Consider the following 17,725-nt stretch of genomic DNA (forward strand, 5'->3'; position numbering starts at 1 on the left):
GACAGTGTTCCTTTTCATGTGTCAATACTATTGATGCCAAGGATGTGCAATATTTTCCCTATTAAAGGGCACATGGCCTGAGGTTTTATCTTTCAGAGGTCATGTGATACAGTGATCCCCAACCTTTCTTATGCCGTGGCCCGGTATCCCCAACCTTTTTTATGGCGCGGCCCGGTACCGGCATTAGCTGGGCGCCGCCATCTTTTTTTGATGAAAAAGTGCTTCCGGTGACCTCACCGGAAGCACTTTTTCATCAAAAAAAGATGGCGGCGCCAGCGCTTCCGGTGAGCTTTTCCGGGTAGAAATGGCTTTCTACCCGGAAAAGCTCACCGGAAGCACTTTTTCATCAAAAAAAGATGGCGGCACCCAGCAAGCCAGCGGCCTGGTAGGACTTGTTCCATGGACCGGTACCGGTCCACGGACCGGTGGTTGGGGACCCCTGATGTGGTAGGTAGGGCCAAAGCAAGTTAGGATTAGAATTAGGGTTAGGGTTAGGGTTAGTGTGAGATCATAAAAGAACCCCTTTTCTTTCCCCCGTTTTTCTAACACCCTTTTTATTTCTGTATCCTTCCTGCTTTTCTTTTGAAGTCCTCAGGACCAAGCTTGGAAAGCCAATGTTGATGAGTATTTGGATTGAAGACTTCAGAAATCCCTGGCCTGTAAAATAGGTTTAGAAATTTCAATTCCTTCAATTTGAATTTGATTAGAAGCTATCTTTAGCATTAAAAAAAATAATAATCCAAGCATCAAGGAAGGGAAAAACCAACCCTTACAAGATGTTTAAACAGATCTCTTGCTGAGGACGGTTAAGAGTTGGCCAAAGTTGCCTTTAGCTTCATTGCTACAGCGTTATCTACCTGGTTCGTTGGGACAGGTGGTGGTTTCCCACTCCTTCGGGCCTCTATCTGGGAATTAAAGCTGGGGTGATTTGCAAACAAGACTTGCAGTCCCCTGCAAGGATCCTTCCCCTTCCCCATCTTAATCAGAAACTTCTGAGCTTTTCATAAAGACACAAATTGGAATACTTGGAATACTGCATCCAGGTTTGGTCGCCACAATTAAAAATGATGTTGAAACTCTAGAAAGAGTGCAGAGAAGGGCAACAAAGGTGATTAGGCTAAAACATGTAAAGAATGGTTGCTGGAATTGGGTATGTCTTGTTTAATGAAGAGAAGGACTAGTAGTGACATGATAGCAGTGTTCTGATATCTCAGGGGTTGCCACAAAGAAGAGGGAGTCAAGCTATTCTCCAAAGCATCAGAAGGCAGGACGAGATGCAATGGACTGAAACTAATCAAGGAGAGAAGCAACTTAGAACTAAGGAGGAATTTCCTGACAGAACAATTAATCAGTGGAACAACTGGCCTCCAGAAATTGTGAATGCTCCAATACTGGATGTTTTAAAGAGATTGGATAACCATTTGTTTGAAATGGTGTTGGCAAACCTTTTCGGCACCGAGTGCCAAAATGGGAGCAGGCGTGCACGGGAGCACCAGAAACCAGAAGAGCAATGGGATGACATGCCCAATGAGATGGCTCTGCGTGCCACTTCTGGCATACATGCCATAGGTTCGGCATCACGGGTATAGGATTTCCTGCCTGAGCAGGAGATTGGACTAGATGACCTCCAAGGTACCTTCCAACTCTGTTGTTCTGTTAAATAATTGCTGAAGTCAAAATTGGAATGTGGTCTGATATTAGCCCTTCCTCGTGTTCTCTCTAGCTGCGGACATAGGAGTTGGAATCAGCGGGCAAGAAGGCATGCAAGCAGTACAGTGCAGTGATTATGCACTGGCTCAGTTCCGCTACCTTCAGCGGCTCCTCTTTGTCCATGGAAAGTGGTCCTACCTCCGGATCTCCAAATTTCTCCGCTACTTCTTCTTCAAGACGTTTGCTGGCATGATGGTGCAAATCTGGTTTGCTTTCTATACAGGATTCACAGCACAGGTGAGTGTTAATTCCCCCCGCCCTGCCCTAAACCCCTGATTCTAATCTTTTCAGTCTGACTTTCATTTCTGAACTTGTGTGGTGCCGGGTTCCCAGCCAGACATGGATGAGGAGGAGTCAAGCAGGGAGGTAGTCTTGAATCCTTGTGTGACCCCCCCAGATTCATAAACCTGACTCCCCCGCCCCCACTTTAATTTAAATGAAACCTTATCGGTTTGTTCCCAAGGGAAAATAAAAAGTCTGGGGAGATTCTTGTAATATAGGTAGAACACAATAAAGTTGAACCTTTGAACCTTTCCCAAGTGGATCTGGTTGTTTGCTTGTGCCAGACATGTTCATAGCATTTCTCTGGTCTACTAATTTTGTCACACTGTCAACGAATAAAGTAAGATTTCCCTGGCATGATCTGTTCTTGAGAAACCCACTTTGGCTTCTGGTTATGACTTTGTTTGTCTCTAGGTGTTCAGAGATTCGTCGCTTAATTGTCTTTTCCAGAATCTTCCCAAGTATTGATGTCAGGCTGGTAGGTCTGTAGTTTCCTGGATCTATTTTGCTCCTTCTTTGAAGATGGGAACTACATCAGCTCTTTTCCAGTCATCTGGTAGTTTCCTGGTATTCCAGGATCTTTGAAAGATGTGGTTCAGTGATTCTGAGATCACATCTACCAGTTCCTTCAGAAACTTGGGGTGTAATCCATCTGATCCTGATAACATGATACGGTTCTTGGCATAAATTTCTTCTGAACTCACCCCATGGCCTTAAAACAGGCATGATACACTAATGTATTTTACCTATGTGTGGGTGGATTGTAGTCTGGATTTCCAAGAGGGAGGGGCTGCATTCCAGAGGGCAAAGAGACAGCAAAGCTTAGATAGTTTGGTTAGGAGAAAGAGAATTAAGAAGGCTCCTCCCTACCAATTCTCTGACAATATCCTTTTTTAAACTGCAAATAGTAATTTTAGTTTGGCAAATGGTCTGTCTATAGGAGAGGAACAATAAAGGAAACTGCTCAGAATTAATTCCATTTTATTTCTTGGTTCTTGGGGCCTGACACTTTGCATGCTTATATCAGTCAGTTATTATTGTGGGGAAAGGGCAAGGAAGAGGCACAGTTGAAACAGAAGGAAGAAAACATTGTGGCATTTATGCACACAAGGCATTGTGCATATTGTACTGAGGGATCAGCTGCATTGGAGTGCAAGGGCGTGCAAAGCATTTAAAGACACATTGCAAAGAGTGCCAGCATAAACACAGCTTCCTCCTTGATATTCAGTGCAAACATAGCTACATCTTCACTAGTAGCAGGATTGTTGTTGCGACAAAGCCCTCGCCTTGATCAGTTAGCCACGAAAATCAACAGACGGAATCTATCTATTCATCCTGTAATTTGTAGATGGACTAATGGCGATTATTCACAAAGGCTGTGGGCTTTCTCTGGAATCATTGATGTTCCTGGAAAAGCCATCCAGCTTTAGGAATTTAGTTCCGATTCTGGATAATGTGCTGAGGAAGAAAATGATAGTCCTGGTCATAGATTTCAAGATGTCTCTCTAATCTTCTCTTTCTTTTTTCTTTTTTCTCTTTCCGTTCAGCCTCTGTTGGATGCCTGGGTCCTCGCCCTTTATAATGTTATCTACACATCGTTCCCAGTCCTGTGTTTGGGCTTGTTTGAACAGGTAAGTAACTTTGCGTTATGCAGTGTTTTACACTGTATCGTTTTCATTGTAAGTTAAATCAATGGCCACTGGTATGTTCGGGGAAATATCCTTTACCTCCCTAATGCAAAAGAGAGAGAGAGAAGGAGGGAGGGAGGGAGGGAGGGAGAGGGAAGTGCATCCTTGATTTAAAGACAACCAAGAAATATTCCACTTAGCTAGAATCTCAAATAGCCCAGTCTTTTTGATGTCTCCGATGAGGATAACTAGAGCAAATTTTACAGGAGAACCATGTAGAAGGCAAGTGGAAAGAAATGGCAGCATTTGCTTTGAGAAGCGACAAGCAAGTTTAGTTTCTCTAAATTTTAGCGATTTTAAGATGTGTGCACCAACCCCCAGTTTCCCCAGCAAGGACTACCTATAGAAAAAAAACATTATTTTCTTCCAAGATGGCTTTTTCATTGCTCAGTGCAACCTGTGAGCTTGTACAGTGATCTCCCTTCTAAATTCGAATTAATTCAGAACTTGTTTTCTATTTTCAAAATCGGGAAGCGTTTGCTAGATGCTTGCCACCTATTAAAGCATTTGGAGAATATGTACAAATAAATGAGATTTGTAGAAAAGAGGAAGAGTGATGGTTAAGTGTTAAGATTGTCATCCACGTCTCCTGTTACCCAGTGAACTATTTTGAGCCACTCTCTACAGTTTTTGGTTGAAACTTGGTGGGTGGTGCAATGAAGGGCAATGAAATGGCTCTGCCTAAAGGAGGTAGATCTTTGTTATGTAGAATAAACTGGCCCAGACCTTAATGGTCTATTAACAAAGGTGTGAAGGGGGCTGAGTTTCTGCCTCTCTAAGTTTCTACTTCTCTTTTAGGGGAAATATTCTGCCTTTTTAATATATCCTGAAATATTTCATTTTTCTAGGAGAGGGGTAGGTTTTAACTTCCAACAGTTGCACACTCCCTCCCGACAGTATCTCTTAGCCCAACCAACCCAAGAGGTTTGCTGTGTAAACATGAGAATCAGATTATTGTGCAGGAATTGCTATCTATAACCAGCATGATTTGATTCATAAGCTACAGTAAGATCTGAAAAATGTAACAAATTTAGCAAATCAGAAAAAAAGGAAAAAGAAGAACTGAAATGTTAAAGCTTATGTTAAGAAAAACCCAAACTTGGGACATGTTATGAAGCTCATTAGTAAGATTATAATCCAAAACTCATATTCATATTGAGTTAAATTCCAGATCAGGTTTTTTTAAAACAACAACATGAAGTTAGCTTTTACTCCCATAGCTTAAGTTGTCATACTTCTATGGAAGAAATTAATAAAAGGTAGTGAAAGCCACTTTGGTATATTTTGGAAGTTTTAACCATATTTTTTATTGAACACTATTTGCCTTTCAGCAAAGTGGAATGATACTACTTTGACAACATAAGTGTAGATGCTGTTATTCAAACAATGAAAATTGAGAAGAAATAGATAATGGCCTAATGGTTACTGGCATTACTTAACATTTTGAGGAAATCCCAAATTGCATAGGGCTATTCTTTTCCTTTGTTCTTTCTAGGGTAATTTTGTGAAGGGTTTTTTGTTTTTAAAATCATGGCAAGTCTCTTGTGGGTCTTCCAATATAGTTTTCATGCATTTTCCACCTCAAAATGGGGAGAATTGTGACATTAATTCTCTTTCAGAGTCTTGAGGAATGAGTTTGGCTGTAGACCTGGGAGTTACAGTATCCATTTTGGAAATAGAGAATCTGGAGATCAAATTTCTGCCTTCTGTACCTGACATCACCAGCAGGGGGCAGCAGTATCCCTTTTGTGACAGGACTTTGCCCCATCTTCTTTTACTGAGGCAAAGATGGGAAATATTTGTTTATTATCCCCCCACTTTATTACTTTTCTAAATAATTCAAGGCAACAAACTTATATAATATTCCTTCCTCCTCTTATTTTCCCCCGTCACAATCACCCTGTGAGGTAGGTTGGGGTGAGAGAGAATGACTGGCCCAAAGTCATCCAACCGGTCTTCATGTCTAAGACGGGACTAGAACTCACAATCTCCTGGTTTCTAGCCTGGTGCCTTAACTGCTAAATCAAACTGGCTCTATGTTATGCCCAACGGTTGCCTTTTTTTGAGCAATATTTTCAGTGGTTTGAGTATAAAGGTGCATCAATCTGTTGATGATGTCATTGGAGGAGCAATGATGAATTCTAGCTTTTATTTGCCATTGGTGGAAAGGTTGTGACTAGGGCTAAGGTAAGATTAAGGGGTAAGCTTATCAATGGTTTTAACACATCTGTTTTGCTTTTTTGCTTTGCAAAAACTAGAAACCACCTGTTGCTACCAAGGTTCAGCTGGTCACATCTGGAATATTTTGGGAACCAATAAAAAGGAACAGAAGGTTGGGGGAAATCATTACATTGCACTCCTGTTTTAGAGTACAGGTAGTTCTTGATTCACAATAGTTTGTTTAGAGACTGTTCAAAGTTACATGGAATTAAAACAAGTGACATGATGTTTTTCACACTTATGACCATTGCAGCATCCCCATGGTCATGTTATCAAAATTCAGATGCTTGGCAACTGACTCATTTATGACGGTTGCAGTGTCCTGGGGTCATGTGATCACAGTTTTGTGACCTTCTGGGCACAAGCAAAGGCAATGGGAAAGCCATATTCATTTGACAACTGCTGTGCTTCATTTAACAATTATGGCAGCAAAGGTTATAAAATGGGGCAAAACTAATTTAATAACTGTCTTGCTTAGCAACAGAAATCTGGCCTCAATTTTGGGCTTGTAAGTCGAGGACTACCTGTAATCTTATCCAGTGTGACTCCCTCCAGATGTCAACTCTGAAGCTGACCTGGCTGAAGCCATCTTTTCCTGCCTCAGAGTTGCCATGACCTTTGAAAGGGGGAAGGGAAAGGGGAAGCAGATAGACTGGCTACCAGTCAAAACAAAAGGTTTTCTTGTGGGAACCAAGGTCATCCCAACAGATGGCAAGTGAAGGAGATGAGTGACCAAGCAGCCTCCCAGCTACCTTCATTGGACAATATGAATGGTGATACCTAGGGAGGGGATATTTGCTCTTTTAATTAGGAGGAAAACCACAGGAACCTTTAGAGTTGGTTTTCACTAGCTGTGCCGATATAATTTGTCCAATAAACATGTTCTTTGAGGAATCTACCTGCCTCAGGAATCTACCTGCTTTTGGTGGATGTATTACTCGGAACTCTGACAGCAGATATGTTTAATCTACAACTGCCAGCAGTCAGTTCCACTGTTCCATTCCTGACCTTTTCCCTCATTCCTGAATTGCCTTCACTCTTTCTCCCATTAGGATGTAAACGCCAAGAAAAGTCTGCAGTTCCCTGAGCTGTACAAGGCAGGTCAAAAAGACCTCTTCTTCAATTTTGGAATATTCTTTGTGTCATTCATCCATGGATCCTTTGTCTCTTTGGTCAACTTCTACGTCACCATGTGGGCCATGGGGGACAGATCAGGCATCCGGGTCACTGGTGATTATCAGTCCTTTGCAATGGTTGTTGCAACCTCTGCCATCTTGACAGTTATGGCTGAGGTGAGTAACTTTGTGCGGTGGTAGGGAAGTTGAATGTGATAGAATTTCTCCATGAATTCCTCTGGTAGTCGATTTAGAGCAGATGCCTCCAAAAAGGTAGTCCAGAGTTGGCCCAAAATCAATGAATAAAGAGCTGGTGCAGGATTGTGCACAGTCATTCCAGGAAGTGCTGAGAAAGGGAAGAAACCCTTCTAGAAAGATCCTGTCTCTACTATAAACACAACACATGCTTTTTAAATATAAATTTAAGAAAACTTTGGAGAATAGCTTGACTCCCTCTTCTTTGTGGCAACCCCTGAGATATCGGAATACTGCTATCATGTCTCCCCTAGTCCTTCTTTTCATCAAACTAGACATACCCATTTCCAGCAACCGTTCTTCATATGTTTCAACCTCCAGTCCCCTAAGCATCTTTGTTCTCTGCACTCTTTTCTAGAGTCTCAACATCTTTTTTATATTGTAGTGACCAAAATTGGATACAGTAATTGTGCATCCAGTTTTGGTTGCCACAGTATCGATTGTAGCTCAATTGTGGTTATAAGTCAAGGACTACCTGTAGCGGAAAAAATGCACTTTGATGCCACCACTGTTGTGGACAGATTCTAAGAGACAGAATCCTACTCACCTCCCATCTGTTTCTGTTCATTTGTGTGTGTGTGTGTGTGTGTGTGTGTGTGTGTGTGTGTGTGTGTGTGTGTGTAATTTACTAAAACAGCTATAGAGATAGCGAATTCAGGAAGACCCATTTTTTTTACAGAGTCTTTCCAAAACTTTCTCTTGATCTCAGAACTGTTAGACGGTTCCCATGAAAGCATAACCTGAATGAAATGAGTTTGACCCTCTGCTTGACTGGGTCTATTTGATTTCCCCCTCAGGATTAGTTTACTACCTCAATTGACTCCATCTTAACCTCCCTTAAACCGGTTAAATGCATTATGGGAACAGGATCAGCATGTCTGACATCGTAGTGTTTATTTGAAAGCAATCTACTACAGGATGGAGTGTGTGTATACATATACATATACACATTATATATATATTTGTTTTCTTAGGTTTTCACGGGTACTTACATATATGGTATTCAGCTTTGTTCGGGTATTTTCCCACGTCATTATAATTGTGCTTTTAAAAGTTTAAAGTTTAAAAGCACAACTATAATGACGCAGGAAAATACCCGAACAAAGCTGAATACCATAGATAGATAGATAGATAGATAGATAGATAGATAGATAGATAGATAGATAGATAGATAGATAGATAGATGTAGATGTAGATGTAGATGTAGATGTAGATGTAGATGTAGATGTAGATGTAGATATATGAAATGAATGCAGTGGAAATGAGAGAGATATGCCCATGTTTTGTAGCTACTCTTTCCATTCTCCTCCATGTGTGTGTGTGTGTGTGTGTGTAAAATTTCTTTCTTTCTCTCTTTCTCTGTCTCTCTTTCTTTTCTTTCTTTCTTCCTGCCTTATTTTATAAATAACTCAAGACAGCCAACATATCCAACACATCTTCCTCCTCCTATTTTCTTCACAACAACAACCCTGTGAGGTGGGTTGGTGTGAGAGAGGGTGATGGGCCCAAGTTTTTCCCTTCTTCTCCCCCAAGTCAACCATTTTTTTTAACCAGCACAATTCTGACAGTGTCCTTTTGTCGTCCCCCCCCGCCTTCCTTCCTTGCATAGATCATGCTGGAGATGAAATTCTGGACCGTCTTCTCTTCCCTGGCCATCTTGATCAGCCTCCTGCTCTATTGTCTTTCCACGTACATCACTCAAAGCTTCCTAGTTTACAGAACCTTTCCCAAGACGTTCCCCTTTCTTGGTAAGTTACCTCCAGATGTAACTCTTGGGGGATTTCTCTTGCATGTGCAAATTTAAGCAGTAAGTTTGATTGCTTCCTGGGAGGGCTTGGGTCATACAGTATTTACAATCTGGTCCCAAGATGTTAAATAGAGAGAGAGAGAGAATATCTTTATTTTCATTACATTCCACAAATACAATTAAATTTGAAAGCTACTCCAGCACAGTGCCCCAAACACCACATCACAATCACGCTACAGAGTATTTAATAATAATAATAATAATAATAATAATAATAATAATAATAATAATAATAATAATAATAATAAAAAAAAACCACCTACGTATTTGCTGGTGTATAAGACGACCCGGTGTATAAGACGACCCACCCCCCGTAACTAATCATCCAATATTTACACAGTGTGTATGTTATTCTGTGTTGGGAGTGAAGGATGTTTGAACTCTCTTAGATGGACTGTCTAAAGGAGCATGTCTCGGAGTAGGCAGGCGTTACTCCAGAACCCTGGCCCTTCCCGGCGGAGTCCCTTGGGCTTTCCCGCAACAGAGTCCTCTTGCAACGCGTCCGCTAGGTCAGCCAAACGATCCCAGCGGGGTCACCGGAAACGCCCTCCAGAAATCCCCGGGGCTGCAGCGGCAGGGCGGAGTGCCAGGGGCCGTGGGAGGAGCAGGAAGGTGGGCAGCCTTCACATGGCCCTGCCTGGGGCGACAGGAGCGACCCACGCTCTCGCTCCCCTCAGTCGCTGCAGCCTCGGGCGGAGCGAGGCGAGCGGGATTCGAACCTGATTCAGAGACGCGGGGAGGCTCTTGGCGGAAGCGACGCGGGGGATCCGGGAAGCCAGAGGCGCCTTCGCTGAATCCCACAAGCATCCGAAAGCCGGCAGTGGATATACCGGCGTATAAGACGACCCCCCCACTTGGAGGCATGTTTTTCAGAGCAAAAAAGTCATCTTATACGCCGGCAAATACGGTAGTCTTAAACCTATCTAAAACATTTAGTTTAAAAATGCCACTATATACAGGACTAAATGACAAATGCACTGTTTGATTCAAGACAATTATTGCCTTGGAAAAGAAACTGTTTCTCAGTCTATTAGTTCTCATTTTAAGACACCTATAACGTCTCCCTGGTGGTAACAGTTCGAAATATGAATGATCAGGATGAGAACAGTCTGTGGAGATTTTTAGTGCTCTAGAGAGGAGTCTGGTCTTCGCAATCTCTTCCAAAGAAGAAAGAGAGCAACCAATGATTTCTTGCGCTGCGTTTATAAAAGTGTTTATAGAAAAAGAGAATGAGTAAATTGGATCCCTTATTTGTTTTCTCCCAGCATCTCCTGTCTTAAAACCACAATATTCAACATCATATTAAAAAGAGGTGGGAGCAACCTAAGGAGGGGTTTGGTTAGTCCATCCAAAAGCCAAAAGAAAGATTGGACCATTTGTGGTCCAGTGTGTTTAAACTATTCTCTGTCTTAATGTCATCAGGTTGATTCTTAAAACAGCACGCAGGTAGTCCTCAACTTACAACTATTCATTTTGTGACCATTTGAAGTTCCAATAGCATTGAAAAACAGTGACCTATGACCGATTTTCACACTTATGACCATTGCAGCATCCCCGTGGTCACATCATCAGAATTCAGACACTTGACAACTGGCATGTATTTGTGACGGTTGCAGTGTCTCGGGGGGTCATGTGATTACCTTTTCAGACCTTCTGACAAGCAAACTCAATGAGGGAGCCACTTAACAATGGCTTTATTAACTTAACTACTGCAGTAGATTCATTAAACAACTGTAGCAAGAAGGGTCATAAAATGATAATAAGCATTGTCTTGCTTGGCAATGGAAATTTTGGGCTCAATTATAGCAATAGCACTTAGACTTATATGCCGCTTCACAGTGCTTTACAGCCTTCTCTAAGCAGTTTGCAGAGTCAGCCTATCTCCTGCAACAAACTGGGTCCTCATTTTACCCACCTCAGACGGATGGAAGGCTGAGTCAACCTTTAGCCTGGTGGGATTTGAACTGCCAAATTGCAGGCAGCCGGCAGTCAGCAGAAGTAGCCTGAAGCACTGCATTCTAATTATGCTTCTAAGTCGAGGGCTAACTGTTTATTTGTATGCACAGCACACTGTTATGCAAACTCAAGTGTAAGGTTTATCAAGTTGTGTGAATTGTCCTACTCAAAGCATCTTCCTTTCTCCTCCAGAGGCCACCAGGAATGCTCTGACTGACCCAATGGCTGTGCTTGTCATGTTGCTGTGTGTTGTGGTGAACATCATCCCCTCCCTTGCAGTCCGTTTTGTGTACAATACTATCTGGCCTCCGACTATGTCAGAGGTGAGTCCAGCTTTCCAAGGGCAGCAAGCATCAAAAGAGAATTTGATTGGTCGAGTTGCAAAGAATAGCGGAAGGAGAGTGACAGATGAGTGGCTTTGGCTTGATGAACCAGACTGACTAAAAAGACAGGCTTTTAAATGATTAGTGTGTTGCATGAAGCTATTCTGGTTTGATTCTTGATATGGTGTATTATGTTTGCTCAGAAGCTAATGTCAGTCACCTTTTAGAGACACGGTGCAAATCTACCCTTGATTTCTCTGGATTTGGGGCAAAAGTTGACTAATTGGATAAATGTTGGAAACTTTTTCACTTTGGTGTAGCTGGGATTCAAAAATTTTTTACTACCAGTTCTGTGGGCATGCTTTGTGGGTGTGGTGTGGCTTGGTGGGCGTGGCAGGGGAAGGATACTGTAAAGTCTCCATTTCCTCCCCACTTCTGGGGGAAAGTTATACTGCAAAATCCCCATTCCCTCCCCACCCCACTAACCTGCTTTCCAGCTCCGTTCTCCTGTGCAGGGCAACCAAAGAAGACCCAGCTGGGACTCAATGGGAGGCAGAGAATAGATGGGGACAGGGACAGGCAGAGGTGGGATTTGCCAGTTCTCCAAACTACTCAAAATTTCCGCTACCAGTTCTCCAGAACTGGTCAGAACCTGCTGAATACCACCTCTGGTGCAGCATTTCTCAATTGTGTTGTTTTCTTATCAGGGCAACCTGATCTACCAATTATGGGAAGAAGCATACTGTTTCCGCTTTCGCCTTTCGGCCCCAATCCAGGAGCCTGCACAGGCAGTTGCTTTCGCGACAAACTATTTTTGAGTTACATTTATGTTTTACCGACAAAGAAGTCTAGTCTTCCTTTATTTTTTTTGTTGGTAAAACCTAAATTTAACACAAAAATAGTTTGTCATGAAAGCGACTGCCTGTGAAGATTTCTGGATTGGAGCTGAAAGGTGAAAGCGGAAGCAGTATGCTCCATCCCATAACTGGGTAGACCAGGTTGCCCTGATAAAAAGCACTTAATCTTTCCCTTGGTATAGCCAATAAAGTGAGGAGAGCCTGTGGCTTAGAGGTTAATACATCTATCTAATATGCAAGTAGGCTGGGTTTGAATCTCAGAAGGGTATGGCTAGCTGATGAGAGCTAAATAGCTTGAGATAGATCTATGCTAGTCTTCCTTTATTTCTTTGTAAGTAAAACATAAACTTTACACAAAAATGTATCAACTGTAGTTGTGCTGTCCCAGCCAGTCTATGGGAATTGGATAGTTACTTAGGAATTATGATCTGTCCCCTTAAGGGAATGCATCATGGTAAATGTAGTTAAAGGTATCCTACATCTGTAATCCTGATTAGTCACTAGTTTGACCCTCAATGGGTTGGGGGAGTTTTCCTCATTCTTTGTCTGAACTCTCTAACTCATGGCAGCTTCTTTCTATCGCTACAAGATGGGTTAGGAGATAATCATCTTTTACTACAAGGCAGATAGACAAAGGATTGGTCATTAAAGAAGAACTTCATCACAAACGTGAGTTATGAGGATACCTGATGAACCAATAAATGTAATTTGTTATGGACGTCTTGTTGAGTTATCTATCTGCATCTGTACAGCTTCAAACCTACCTCTGTGCAGAAGGCAGAAAAGTAGAAGGCAGAAAAGTAGAAGGCAGAAAAGTAGTAACTTTACAAAAAGCATTTGGAAGACAGCAATGGAAAACCACTTTAAGACTGTTGCTGAGAAATTAACCACTGTCCAGAAAGTCACCAGGAAGTGTGTTTGCAGGGAGGGGCTCAAAAAGGTCAAGGTGCTAACCACATCCATAGTTTGGGAAACTGTCAGTTAGACTGGAAGGAGGGGTGGGTCAAACGTGGACTTAGCTTAGCGTCCTTGTATAGCTGCAAAAGCAGTGGTGGTATTCTACCAGTTTGTCTCGGTTCTGCCGAGCCGGTAGCAGCGATGAGCAGCAGAGACCAAACCGGTTCTCTCCACCGCTCTGCTGTTAGGCCCACCCACCCACCTGGGCTCCCATACTCACCTTTATCCTCTGAATTTGAAGTGCAACTGCTTTGCGCGGCACAGAAGAGTGCCGCGCGACAGCTGCTGAAGTGATCGGGATCGTGCAGACTTGCAGGAGATGAGTTAGAAAGCCTCTGCACCTGTGCAAAGTGCGTGTTTGGCGCACGCACACAAAGTGTGTGCCTGCGCGCAAAGCACACCCACCAAGCCACTCCCACCAAACCGGTGGTAAAAATATTTGAATCCCACTACTGTGCAAAAGGCATAAGTTTGACCTTCACCAAGATCCATGAAGCCTAATGTGGTCATTCCTAGGAGAAGTCTCCGGAGATTCCTGTAATTTTGGTAGCAAGCAAAAGAGTTGCTTTAGTGAATTATGAGTGGCTCTAGTTGTTTGCACCTAACACCATGTAACACATACACAAAAGGTTAGAACTTTGGTCGTGTAATTATGGCTACTGTCTGATTTCTTTTGAGCCCCTGGTCACTAGGTTGATCTGGATTCGAAGGACAATTTACTTGCAGGGAAAAATCTTTGGGTTCCCTCTAAAACCTGCTTGTAACGTTGTTGTAGAGAGAATGTGCTATTTTAGCCACAGCAAACTCTGCATTCCCAGGAGGTATTAACACTTAGTAAGTGGACCCTTTCCAACTTGGAAGTGTCCTGATGGAGTGAGAAACTTTCTCGATGCCCAGATTTGAGGGCATCCAGAGGGATGATCGTAGAATCAGGATCTAAGTTATATGCCGATCCATCTTCCTTCTTCCTTTCTTTTCAGATGTTTCAAGTCCGGGAGATCCAGAAGAAGCAATCGACGGTGGAGCTGACATCTCACAACAGTAGAAATTCGCTCCTGCGGCGTTCCAGCTATGCCTTTTCCCACAAGGAAGGATATGCCCATCTCATCGCCAAAGGAGCCAGTCTGCGGAGCAAGCGTATCCCCGTTCGCAGACAACTGAACGGCTTCTACAGCCCTGGAAAAGACAACTCACCGCCAACTGAGATCAACACTGCTTCTAAAGAAGCTTCTGCAGAGCAGAAGGTCCAACTCATTTGAAGGAGACAAAGCTATTACAGAGAACAGGGAGGCCCTATATTCCTTGTCCTGCCTAGGGGTGACTTTTGCCTGAATGCCACGATTTCTTCCTGAAACGGAGGCCTGCACTTGGCAGAAGCTTTCCATGGACAGTGCCTGTACGTCGTTCATGAAGTTCTGAGTGTTGAATCTGAGAGACATCTGATTGATCAGATCTTCTCGTTCTTTTTTTTCTGCCATATACGAAGGTTTACTTCTACTCTGTGCAATATTCTTACAAGGGATAACCCACCTTGGCTAGGTTACATGGGGATCGTGGGCAGTCAGGGTCTACTGAAACTGGCCCATGCCATCCGAAGAAAACGGTTTGCTCCGGTTCCAAATCTGGAAGGCTTTGCAGATCTCAGCCTGAAGTTCTCATCTCTAGGCAAGTTTAAAAGCCTCTGAACTGTGCAGGGTAGCTCCTGGTAAAGGAGAAAATCTTTGCTTGCAGAAAATCACCATCTCAGGCAGGAGGCCCTCTACATTCCAGTTATGGTAAGGGTAGATAGTGAATGCCGGAAGGAAGGCATGCCATAACTTTAAGGGATTTGGAGTTCAACTCCCAGAATTCCTTGGTCACCGTGACTTTCATGATGTTTCAGAGTCTAAGAGGTTAAGCTGGTTTGCAAAGCCAAGTGCAAACACCATTGTACCAAAAAGAAAGTTTTATCTCCCAAATCAGAGAAAAGGCTATGCCATCCAGCACATTCTTCATAAGGGTTTCCAACCAAAGGTCTCTGGAAGGTCCATAAATAGGCAATAACTTTCTTCTGTTTGTTGTAACCAGTGCCTGGTGTTTAACTTTCATTTTAACTTGTGAAATGCCAATTAATATAATTTGAGAAAGTACGAGGACAGCCAGATCTGACTGTCAGTCTGTGCTCCATTCAAAATCCAAGAAAGAAATAGATTAGAGGAAAGAAATCTTTTACTGAAATTTGAAGTGGTAGCTTCAGGTAGAATTCTGAATCTAAGGAATTTGGCGCGCAGATCACATATACAAAGGGATGGAATTGTTCCCACCCCCCAAAGTTCAAAAGATTCTTCCAATTAAAAGTTCTGGATATGGTCATGTGGGCATCTTCAGGTGGTGATGAGGCCTCTGTCCGTTGACCTTGACATATTTTGATAAAGTCTTGCAGTTGCGCAGAGAAAAGAAGGCTAAGCAAGGAATAGAAACTTAAGAGCAGGAATTTATACTCCCCACCCCCACTCCTCATTTATACAACACAAGAATGTAACACCTCCAGCTCTCTTCCCAGACATATCCCCCCGTTACTTATGGCAGCCAAAAGATGCAAAGCAGTAGAAAAGATCTTGAAGGCTGACACTGACAGAATTACTACCTAATTTAGAACAAACATGCAAAGAGCAGGTTGCGCAGTGGTGGGATTCTGCCAGCTTGGACCCATTCAGTGAACCAGTAGTTCTGACAATCAGTTTGCCCCACCCACCCGGCCGCGCCCTATCCTGTCCTTTATTTCCTGCTTTGTAGCTCATCTCAATCGCTCGGCACAGTTGATTTCCACCCCTTGCTGTTCTACTTACTGTTGCTGACTTGGAAGGTAAGCAGCTGAGCGTCTAAATGCGCAATTTTCAGCGCTGTGCCTTAGGTGCATGTGCACACGTGAAGTGCGCGCTCACCGAACCAGTTGTTAAACCGGCAGCATCCCACCCCTGAGGTTGGGAGATCTGTGGAAGTTCCCCAACAATCAGTCCTCATGCCAACTGCCTATTACCAGCATTTGGTATCTAGAGATAGACTGCTCCCGTTTATGGATAGTTCCTACTCAGCTATCATGGCTTTGAAGGCAGGGGGCAGACAATCGAAGTAATATGATGGCATAATTTTCAATCTACTTTTTAAGATTTATTTTAAAAAGTGGTGCTTCATCTACCTTTTCTAGCTGTGAGAAAGATGAACTATATGTGTTTACATACTTCTTTTAAAAATATAATAAACACATTTTTTAAAAAACAATCCCCTTTTAACATTAAATTTGTTTATACAATCCTTCCTTCCTTCCTTCCTTCCTTCCTTCCTTCCTTCCTTCCTTCCTTCCTTCCTTCCTTCCTTCCTTCCTTCCTTCCTTCCTTCGTTGCATAATAAAGGACCAACATCCTTTCAGAAGTTGCTGAATAACCACTTCTAATACCCTCAACTGTCATGGTTGGTGGTTCAGGTTGCTGGGAGTTGTAGTTTAATACTTTCTGAAAGGTTATTGGTTAAACACCTTGCAATGTATTATTTGATTTATACTGGGTATCACATTGAGTGGATCTGCAGTGTTTTTCAAACTTGGCAATTTTAAGAGGTTTGGTCTTCAACTCTCAGAATTCTTCATCATTGCGGTGGCTGGGGAGTTTGGCAATTGATGTCCAAATATTTTAAAGTTGCCAAGATTGAGAAATTCTGCTGTAGAATGATATAGTTGCCATACAACATGAGCCACGGTGGTGCAGTGGTTAGACTGCAGTACTGCAGGTTACTTCTGGTGCCTGCCAGCTGCCTGCAGTTTGGCAGTTTGACTCTCACCAGGCTCCAGGTTGACTCAGGTTGACTCATCCTTTCATCCTTCTGAAGTCATTAAAATGAGGACCCAGATTGTTGGGGGCAGTATATAAGTCTAAGTCAGGGGTGTCAAACTCGATTTCATTGAGAGCTGCATCAGAGTTGTGTTTGACCTTGCAAGGGTGGGGTGTGGGGGGTGTGGGTGGGGGGGCTGGCCATGGTGGGCGTGACATGGGACTCATGTCGGGAGCACCTGTGGGCTGTGGTGGACTTCCCTGAGACCCACTCTCAGTCTCACTATTATCTCCCTTCCTTCCTTCCTTCCTTCCTTCCTTCCTTCCTTCCTTCCTTCCTTCCTTCCTTCCTTCCCCCTTCATTCTCTTTTCTTCTTCCTTCCCATCTTTCCTTATCATTCCTTCCTTGCTCTCTTACCAACTGCCCTTCTTTTTCTTTGTCTTTCCTCTTTCCCTTTCTCCTTTTCTGTCTCTTCTTGCATGCTCATCCATGTGTCCTACCTCCAGTCAGAGCTGAAGAAGCTTCCTGGATGAGAAGCAAAACATCTTCAAGAAAAACCAGAAAGTCCAGTTGCCTCTTGGAAAAAAAGCACCTTTGGGACATTATGGCTGAATTGGTCTGAAGGAATTTCATTGATCATACCGAATTTCTGCTTTTTATGAAGTTCCTCAAATGTTTCCTATGAGTTAAGAAAGCCTTTTGTTTCAGGCCAGGTGTCGGGCTCCGTTAGGGATGATAGATGATCTGA

The 17,725-nt window shown here is 43.0% G+C and overlaps 1 protein-coding gene across 5 annotated transcripts in view; it reads left to right on the forward strand.

The window, feature by feature from the left end:
- ATP8B3 (ATPase phospholipid transporting 8B3) overlaps nt 1-15,328 on the forward strand; it is a 96,555-nt gene extending 81,227 nt beyond the window's left edge. For all 5 annotated transcript variants that reach the window (XM_087952600.1, XM_087952599.1, XM_087952601.1 and 2 more), the window contains 6 exons: nt 1,724-1,947; nt 3,540-3,623; nt 6,953-7,192; nt 8,880-9,018; nt 11,226-11,356; nt 14,151-15,328. In XM_087952600.1, the coding sequence (XP_087808726.1) occupies nt 1,724-1,947; nt 3,540-3,623; nt 6,953-7,192; nt 8,880-9,018; nt 11,226-11,356; nt 14,151-14,429 (1,097 nt within the window). In that variant the 3' untranslated portion in view covers nt 14,430-15,328. The remainder of the gene's footprint in view (nt 1-1,723; nt 1,948-3,539; nt 3,624-6,952; nt 7,193-8,879; nt 9,019-11,225; nt 11,357-14,150) is intronic.
- The last annotated feature ends 2,397 nt before the right edge of the window (nt 15,329-17,725 follow it).

This window comes from Notechis scutatus, chromosome 1 (genome assembly GCF_049901735.1).
Source record: "Notechis scutatus isolate UNSWTSFEM ecotype Mainland chromosome 1, rNotScu1.2, whole genome shotgun sequence".
Classification (NCBI taxonomy): Eukaryota; Metazoa; Chordata; class Lepidosauria; order Squamata; family Elapidae; genus Notechis; species Notechis scutatus.